Source organism: Pyxicephalus adspersus, chromosome 2 (genome assembly GCF_032062135.1).
Source record: "Pyxicephalus adspersus chromosome 2, UCB_Pads_2.0, whole genome shotgun sequence".
Taxonomy (NCBI): Eukaryota; Metazoa; Chordata; class Amphibia; order Anura; family Pyxicephalidae; genus Pyxicephalus; species Pyxicephalus adspersus.
Window position 1 is genome coordinate 101,579,516 of NC_092859.1, and position 10,213 is coordinate 101,589,728.

General features: G+C 35.0%; 1 protein-coding gene across 1 annotated transcript in view; it reads right to left on the reverse strand.

Annotated features, from left to right (window-relative positions):
- Positions 1-296: 296 nt before the first annotated feature.
- CPNE8 (copine 8) overlaps positions 297-10,213 on the reverse strand; it is a 125,088-nt gene continuing 115,171 nt past the window's right edge. Inside the window, exons 15-17 of the mRNA XM_072399040.1 lie at positions 5,452-5,509; positions 3,181-3,254; positions 297-2,027 (exon numbers count right to left, since the gene is read on the reverse strand). Of these exons, the coding sequence (XP_072255141.1) occupies positions 1,839-2,027; positions 3,181-3,254; positions 5,452-5,509 (321 nt within the window). The 3' untranslated portion in view covers positions 297-1,838. The remainder of the gene's footprint in view (positions 2,028-3,180; positions 3,255-5,451; positions 5,510-10,213) is intronic.

A 10,213-nucleotide genomic window follows, 5' to 3' on the forward strand; every position in this document is an offset into this window, starting at 1 on the left:
GAAAAAGAGATAAGAATTTTGCCTGTCCAGTCATGTAAGGCCAGTATTATATAATAATACCAAATAAACCATACTGTTATTCAAGCTTGCTAAGTGACTTGCTAACATTACAACTGTCTTTAAATACTTCTAGTGGTAAATTCACTATAATGTAATGCACAGATTACCAATAAAGCAATTTAGTTTTAAATAATAATAAAGTGTCACTGACATTGTATTGTGCTGTGGGTCAAGACATTAATATAAGACATTGTACTTTTCTGTATATTTTTTTCTCAATGTCAATAAAGGTAATCTTTTTAGCAGTGTTTTAATATTTTTAATATAATAAAAAAATTAGGATATAGCATTACATAAGTATATATTCTCTAAAATTGCAGATATAATTTGATTCAGCAAAATACCTGTTACCATGCTTACAAAAAAAATGAGTAATTACAATAAATTTTGTTTTAACAGTACATCATAGAAATAGACAAAATATTTATGCATATATAATGCAAATAAAATTACATTTACATATCTGTTACAAGGTTGACACAAAAAAGAAAATATAGAATAATTTCCATCATTTAAAGGCAATTCACAATCATTTTGAGGAACCGGGTGTGTGTTTAAGGCCATAAGTTCTAGTATAATGTATTGTATTTGACACAAAGTAGCACAAAACTGTGTTATATGTTGTAAAAACTGTACATGCAAAAAAAAAATGTACAATATATATATATATATATATATATATATATATATATATATATATGCATTTGGGTAATTTAGTAAACATAGATTTTGTGTATAGAGTAACATGGAAGTGTATTTCTCACACATTTCTTGTGACACCACAAAAATCCTGTTAACATTACCCCTGAAGAGCAATAGAAGACAGGGTTCTTATCATTTCCATCTTTTCATAGTCAATGGAATTAATGTGAGTAGGTGCTAACAGCAAACCTCATCTTATCTCTTTGACACACAAAGATTTAAATATTATGCATCTTAATAAAACTTTACAAAAAAAATTTTTTTTTTTTTTGCTAAAAAAGATAATCAATTAGGCATGTAAATAACTTGCAATTTTATTAATGATTAGTGGCTTATTTAAATTCATTTTTGGCAGTTTTTCTTTAATTAAGACTAATTTATTCAGGACAAATATTAAAAATTAAGTCACACTTTGACTTGTATGTGGTAGGCTGATTTTCACATAAGGACAAGCTATTAAGTGCTGCATATCAGAAATTCTTCTTTCTTTCTAAGAGGTGTGAAAGCACTTGTCCACATCTCCTAATGTTTGTGTAAGAGATCCATTAAAGTGCTATTGCTTTTTTGTGGCTATATTTATTGCCAGTCAGAAGACACTGGATTAAATTTAAAGAAGTTACAGAATTTAAAACTTTCTGTAAGAACCATTACAAAAGTACTGAAATTTAAAAATTAGTAACATGTAAACATTAACACCAAGGAATTGCATTCCCACATAAGTAGAGCTTGGTTAGGGAGAATGATACAGTTTGGGTTAAAAGTGTGATTTGTGCTTCCCCCAACAGTTTTATTTTTAATAAAAATTAACGCTCGCAAAAATAAAACTCAGGAAACAGTTTCAGTCTTCTGAATTTTTCCTGCTGAATATATAAAATCTTTCTATTTTCACATATATCCATATTTACAGTTTTGGTCTGTAAACAGAATCATTTAGATCCGGAAAATTTGCTCTCTATTTCATGCAAACAAGCAGGCTTGTTAAAAGTCCAGTTTTAGTGCACCTTACGTCGAAGCTGACCTTCCATAGGCAGCTTGCAGGATTTCATAAATATTGGAAGAACCGTACTTTATACTAGTCAGATCTGAGTCTGTAAAAGGTGTCCAGGGGGTGTATATGGAGGTGGTGCAGGAAATGGCTTGAATCCTCTAGATCTCATGTACAAAAGAAACTGATCAGGAATCTCTGCTAACACATCCTTAGCAAGTCGTGCCATACTTAGTACATGGTTTCCGGTTCGATCAATGTAGTCTCGGAAAGGAACAAACTGTAATAAAAAGTAAAAAAAAAAAAAGGAAAATGTTTTAGAGAAAGGTGGCATGGGATATTTACAAATGCCTAACATATGCTTTCAACAACATTTTCTTGACAAACTGAAATAATAGTTTGTTAGAATTCGGAAACTTGTTGCCAAATAGTTTTTAGTAGCAGTTTTTAGCCCCCTGAATTGTCCTTATAGTCACCAAAACAGAGATTACTACCCAAACTGGTATCAAATATTTACATGCATTCACCATAACTGCAGAAGATCTGCTCCCATAAAGGTCATGTGATACAGAATTTCTGTATCCTGTACATTAGAATAGCTTTATTGGAGAATAAATTATTAATGGTATTAGCAACAAAAGTAGTTAATATTTAAATAAAACCATGTCAGTGTGGGGTAAGCTGCTTAAACTTAAAGGCTCTAGGAGTCTTTTTATATGTCAAATCATTTTTCCCCCCTTCTGTAATTTTATGTGTCCATATTGTTTTTTTATGGAAGCAAGGATTGATTCTACTAGTTCTCTTTTATAGGATTTACAATACCAAAACTAATTTCCTATTACATCATCTTGTAAACCCATCCACAGTTTACCTGAGGTAAAGATGACTGCTGCACTATTGCCTAAAATATTCTCTTCCTGCCCAATTCTTCACAACTACTAGTGCTCTGTTGTATGTATTGGTATACGGGGGACCCAGCTCTGCACTCATCAGCGTTTCCACTTTCCCTATTTAGGAACTCATTTGGAACATTAGGTTCAACCTCTACTCCAGACACTGATGTTCCACAACTCACCCTCTCCCTCAAAGCGTGGATTAAAAAACTAGATTCCATTATGCATAAGGAGCTTTTTGGTGTCAAGGATGACCATTTGGAGTCCCGTGGACAATGTCCCAAGCTCTACCGTGTTATCATTTGTGATTACAAAATGTACCAAAGTTGACTGTAATTTTAGGACTGTATACCATGCACTAAATAGAATGTGTATGTTTAAGGCATCAGAAGAATTTTTCTATTGTTAAACTTTCGAGATCGCAAATAACCAAAATCAAATGTATATAGTTTCTTTAAATACTAGAACAAAATGTTTCATTCACCTATTTATACAGCAAGAATGAAACAGTTATTAAGAAATGATTTAACAAGATATTACCTGTACAATGTCCCTTTCCGCATACCGTCCTCTTGACGATACTCGGACTTCATCTCCATCCAATTCTACCATAGCTTTAACATAAGTAAATATTTGTCAGAATCACTTATAAAACACAGCATTTTTCAACTTTATGCATGTACTCCCTAATAAAATCCAGCATTTACTTAGAACTCCCTGACGTGGGAGCATCATATGCATCAAATAGAATGTACATTTATTTCCAGCACAGTTTACATATTGTAAGGTCAGTCAACTAACGCTTAGTAATTCCGTTCTTTAAATATAGAGCCCACTTCTCAGTGTAGTGCCCAAATCAAAATAACTAAATTTCCGCTCTGCACTACATGGCTCTGTCCAATGTCACACATACTTTAAAAGAAAAACACCTAGTCTAGTGCACAGGAATGTTGTGAATCTATTCATTCCTATGCATGATCCAAATTTTGCAATATGTCTGGGTACCACCATGAGAAGGGACCCTCACAGAAATAAATAGTTCTGTATGATTTTTTTATTTTTGTTGGAAAGGCATCACAAGGCAGGGCTACACAGTGAAGAACTCTGGAGCATGTAGGTTGTGCAAATTTCAGTACAATTAGACAGACGAAAGCTGTGAAAAGAATAAATATAATGGAACTTGGACGTATAAACCAGCACATCTAGAGATGGCCTAACTCTGGGAGACAGGAAAGTTATCAGCTGCATAGGTTTTCTGGTACCCAACACATCTGCCTAATTTTAGCAAAGAGCCCCATGTCAGTGGGTATTTGTAAGCACAAGAGGGGCATTTATTACAAACACAAATATGATTCTCAGTTCATAACTACTGATCTATCTATCTTTATGTTCAAAAATATGTTACAACTAGGTATTTATACATGCGTTCATAGCTGTGGATAGAAAAAAATGGAGGAAAGAGTTGTATACAGGCACATAAAATATACAGCTAAGTAAATAGCAAACAATGAGTGGTGTGCAGTTAGTGACATCTTTTTGAATTTCAATTTTCTATTGCACAAAAATTTTATTTTCTTCAATAATATTGTAGGGCATTTCTCAGCCAGAGGTCCACATTTAAAATATATTCTATTTATTTTATTTTTAGTTTTATTCTATAGTCGATTATTTCAAAGCACATTGATTTCTAGGGGAAAAAAACATTGTAGCCAAACCTCTACTACATAGTCTGTAAATTTCACATTTCTTGACTGAAAAAAAAAACCTTTGTTTAGAGGAAACTGACCTGTAAACAATCTCTTGGTTTGGTTTTAGATGACATACTTTTATTAACAGCATATTTAAAGACCCCATTTTAGAATTTGTTCAACACTGTTGTGACAAAGCCTAAGGGTACGGCTGTTGATTTACTAGAATATATTATCAGGGTCTGTTTTTTATGCCATTTAACAAGGAAGACACCCAAAGCACATAAAAAACCAAATGCAATCACAGACACACAGTGCTGGCAGGAATGTGAGCCCTTATGTATATGTAATCTCTAACAAAGTAACAGCTAATAAAACCTCCCCAATAGCAGATTAATTAGTATTGCGGGACATCCAAATTTTTATAAGGACTTATATTATATGCCTGGGTGTTTTTTGTAAAAATAGTACTAGTACTACATATATTCCAACACTTCAGTAATCCTTCCATCACACAATTTAAACAGTTACCTAATGTTGAAGAAAGCTTAGGTATACATGAAACACCTTAAGTCAAGAATAAACCTAGGGCACAAAATGCAGCTGTAATTGCCAACATTTAAAATAGTAATCAACAGAAATGTTAAAATTACCTTATAAATAAATAATGGTGTAAATATATCCATTGTGTGGTAATTAATTTTTATATCACTATAACATAGATAAAATTATTAATTTAATAGGAAGAAACATAAAATGATATGGCTGTGTCTGTATATCTACTCCCGCCTTTTTTCAGGTAAACTATTTTCTACTTTTGGACTAGTTATTATGAGTCACTTCTTCTGCTCCTAAATGATCTTTTATGCTTGGTTGTGTCCTCTTGTAAAGTGTGTAACAAACTCTTTATTAATGGTACATTAAGACACAGCACAATCTACTGCTCGGACCCAAATATAAGCTCGTTTTTTTTTTTTTCTACTGCTATTTTTAGGGCAAGGATTTTGGTTTATATGCGAGTATATCAGTTTCTAGTTTAACTGAGCATTTCTTAAGGGTTTAAAACCCTTTTTCCCCACAGCAGTAAAGTCTATCAGTATATGAACATATGTAAAACACTCACCGTCAAATTCTGCAGGTCCCACTCCCACAATGATAATTGACATTGGAAGTTTTGAAGCCTAATACGAAAATAAATGTATTGCTAAGTGTGAGATCAAAAAACCATTGTTGATAGCACATATGCATGATAAAGGTAGGCTATTAATAAAATAATACTGCAACAACTATTCCTGTTGATCATAAACAGATTGTCTGAAATGTATAAATTGGGACACGCCAATACTAAAAGAAAGACTGCCATGGAATATCAATTTAGGAAGGTGTTCTGTGTGGCAAGCTCTCTTACTGTGAAAAGCGCTTCTATGCATTTTGGATATACTATTAGTGAAGGGGGTTTCATCACTAATTTCATGCTTAAAACAAAGGTTACCCCTGCATCTATTTCAGACTTTACCAATACCTTTACTCCTACCATTCCTGCACAAAAGTCAACAATGTTTTCATAAATTCATCTGGGGCTGGGGTGGCTCCCGTATTTTGTACCAGACACTAACAAGGATAAAGTTCAGAGGAGAGGGGTAAGTGCCCCAGTCATTAATCTCTACTACCAGGCCTCCCTGCAGACCAAGTTGGTCGGCTGGTTCCATAATAGTGGCAGGACAAGCTGTGTAACACTTGAGAGGTCCTAGGGCTCTGCTGGATCTCAGTTCACTCCCCTGGATTGACCATCCAGGTGGCAATTGTCCTTATAATGGGTCCGTTTTATGCATAACCAGTTAATACCCGTTCGGGCTGTTCTCGCCCCTCTGTTTCATATTTGGGCCTTCCCCCTAGCTTTGAGAGGTTCCTGTCTTGGGATACTCATACTAACCACCAGCTTGAGAATAAAATAGTGGAAGGCAAGATGCCGTCCCTGGAAACCCTCCAGGTTTCAAACCCAGATTCTTGGTTTCATTACTGTGCCAGGTGTTTTTCCTTTCTTGCCTCTTTTACTGTTGTCACGCTGTTGATCTGTCAGGCTACACCTCTTGAACAATTGTTCTACAACATTCCCGCCCACAACATTTTATTTCATATCTGTTTAAACTGTTTCCTGAATTTAGTCTACCTCGTCTCTCATTATTTTTTCGTCAATGGGAAAGGGGGTTGCAATTTTCATTCTCCCAAGAGGACTGGAAGAAATTCTACTTCTGACCCATGCCTTGATGATCAGTCGCCGAGCGCAGGGGAAAAACTATACTTACCAGGTAGTATAAATGTCCAGTTGATCTGCATAGGTTCTCAGCACACCTTCCTGAAGCCTGCTGGTGCTGTGGGTCCCAGCAGGACACAATGCTACACATTTGTTGGGAATGCCTGATGATTCAGGGTTTTTGGGATACTGTTTTTAGGGATTAACTCGTCAGTAAAGGTTTTATAGATCCAAACACCCCAAGCCATTTCTTTAGTATGATGTGGGTTCGGTCTCCAACACTAAGAAAGGTGTCTTTCACCATTTACTGAGTGCAGCCAGAATACCCATACTGAGACATTGGTGTTCACCAGACCCCCCTTCTATTTGTAAATGGCTTAGTGAATTGGAAACTATACATTACTATATTGGAATGTTACATAATTACCTGGTCTGCTTGGAAGTATTACAAGCAGTCCCCCAAATTCTGTGAGGTCTGGATTAAGTTGGTCTTGGGGCCTTAATTTTCCCCGGGAGTGGGCTGTAGATGTAGTGGTTCCTTTTTTTTTACCTTCCCCCTGCCCTCTATTTTTTGTCCTACTTCTCCTTTTCTCTCTAACTTTCTTAAAATAAAACACCTGCTTTGGTTGAAATTCAGTTTATCCAAAAATAAAAAAATGAAGGAACACTTCATCATTTGAAAACTATAAAGAATATAACAAAAGATGTAAAAAGGAGATAAAATGTACAAACCTTCAAAATGAAAGACAGACTGCAAAGAAAGTAAGACAAACCCCCAAAAATGTTTTAAAAAAAGGTAATATCAAAAGATCAAATCTGACCATGTAGGCCCTTTAAAGTATCTCTCGGTCTCTGCCGTAATAAACCACAATGGCTCAAAATTTGATATGATTGAGAAACAGTTGGACAAAATTAAGGTTGGCAAAGCACCAGGACCTTGAATTACATCCACAAGTCTTCAAAGAGCTAAGCCCAGTTATTTCAAAGCCATTGTTTATACATTTTAAAGACTCTTTAATCACTGGCAATAGTACTAATGCATTGGCGTAAGGCCAATGTGGTTCCTATCATCAAAAAGGGATCAAAGTCATTACCAGGTAACTACAGACTGGTAAGTTTAACTTCCATAATTGGAAAGGTCCTAGGGAGTTTGATAAAGAACCACATAGAGGAGTTTCTGATAGAAAATAGTATAATAAATGATAGTCAGCATAGATTCAAGTAAGACTGAACAAGTAAAACAAATTTACTATCTTTTTATGAGGAAGTAGGTAGACAGTGGAGAAGAAGTTGATATAGTGTGCTTGGACTTTGCAAAAGCATTTGACACAGTATCCCACAGATGGTTAATATTCAAGTTAAGGTAAATAGAGTTAGAAAAATCAATCTGTAAATGGATAGAGAACTGGCCTAAACATTGCATCCAGAGAGTAGTGATTAATGATTCATACTCTGAATGGTCTAAGGTTATTAGTGATGTACCCCAGGGTTCAGTGTTGGGACCTTTACTGTTTAACTTGTTTATAAATGATATAAAGTTTGGGATTAAAAGTTTCATTTCTGTGTTTGCAGGTGACACCAAACTATGTAATGGAATTAGGTCTATACAGTATGCCTATAAGCTCTTCAAGCAGACCTAGATGTACGGTTTGATTGGGCAGCCAAGTGGCAAATGATATTTAATATTGAGAAATGTAAAGTTATGCACTTGGGGGCCAACAACATGCATGCTTCATACTGTCTGGAGGGAATAAACTTGGGGAAGTCAAAGAAAAAGCATCTGGTGGTTCTGATAGATCACAGACCTAATATTAACATACATTGCCAAGCTGCAGTATCTAAAGCTAGCAAAGTACCTTTTTGTATAGACTGCAGAGATGGAGACATAATCCTGCCCCTGTACAAAGCATTGGTTAGGCCTCACGTGGAATTTGCAGTCCGGTTTTGGGCACCAGTTCACAAAAAAACATTGTGGAATTGAAGTGAGTGCAGAGAAGGGCAACTAAACTCAAAAAGTAATGGAGGAACTCAGCTATGAGGGGAGATTAGCTGAACTGAATGTATTCTCCCTTGAGAAGAGACATATAAAGAGGGGATATGATCACCCTCTGGTAAATAGATAAATGGTCCATGTGGCGAACTCGCTTCCCAATTATTCACTGTAAGATCATTACAAAGACAAGAGGGCACTCTTTGGGTCTGGAGAAAAAGAAGTTTACGCTCCAGATAAGGAAGGGATTCTTCATTGTAAGGTCTGTCAAAATGCGGAATCATCTCCCTCAGGAAGTAGTTTCAGCAAATACTATAGATTGCTTTAAGAAAAAGCTGGGTGCTTTTCTAGAAGCACAGAATATAACTGGGTATTAAAGATTTAAAGTAATGATAACTGATTGAATCCATGGAACCATGGAATAAGGAAATATTTTTTCCCCTGTTGGAGCAAATTGTACCAGGGGGGTATTTGCCTTCCTCTGGACCAACTATGTCAATAGGGTTTTATATCTGGGATATGTTTATTTCCCTAGTGGTTGAACTTGATGGACTTGATGGATGTCTTTTTTCAACCTGATTTACTATGTAACTATCTATCCAGTAACCCACTAATCTACCCAGTTTGCTCCACTATGTGGGATTTTAGGGAGTGGGCATGCTTTGCAAATAGCCTCAGGAAACAGGATAATTTGTATCTAATGTCTCTTCTGACTAGATTCTGGAAATTTTAAAGCTACAAACCTTTGTTTTACTTCCCTTTCTGTATATGCTTTTGGTGTTGTTTCTATTGTTTGTATTATTATCTTTGAACAGTTTTTAAATAAACAGAATATACAAAAAAAAACAAACAAAACAAAGATCGCCTGCCGGAAATACTGCTAGCTGAAATAGCTAAAAATGCACTCACTGAATATGGCTGGGAGTCCTAGCTTATGGATTTTGCAGTAGAAAAAAAATATTCTTTGTGTAGATAAAGACTTACATTACAAAAAAAAAAAGTTGTCTTTCCAAAAAAAAAAAAGTAAGTTTTATCTTTTGGGAACTATCACTCTTTGCTTGCAAAATGAAAACCATAGCTCTTGAACAGGTTTTTGTGAAGTGACTTACTAAAGAACATAGACTGTTCACTTAGTGAATAATAATTCAATTTGTAAAGTAGATGTAACTTTACTTACTCTACCAATTAACCAATAAAGGACTAGCAAACTAATTATTTTTCTTTATTTCCCTTGGTTGTTGTTATTTTCAAAGATTTGAATTTACAGTATTACGTACTAAACATCTTCCTAATAATTATCTGTAGTTAAAAAAAACTTTTTTTTAGAATATACCTTTTAATGCATGCTTCACCTGTACTTTAGTACATTAAGAGTGTACTGTGGTTAACGTTCAAAGGAGCTGGTTGAATTTGATGGGTTTATGTCTTTTTTTCCAACCATCCAACAATCAGGGTTGATAAAGTAAATTGTTCCTACCATTTTGGAATATGCAGATAATGTGTATGGAAAATGTTAAAAAAAAAAAAAATTGTTAAACTAGTAAATTGGTGTTTCACACCTGATGGCCAAAACATATGAAGTCTCTGGAGATTGTGGTATGCTGAACGAACCTGTTGCTTGGGCATAGCACAGGTACACTT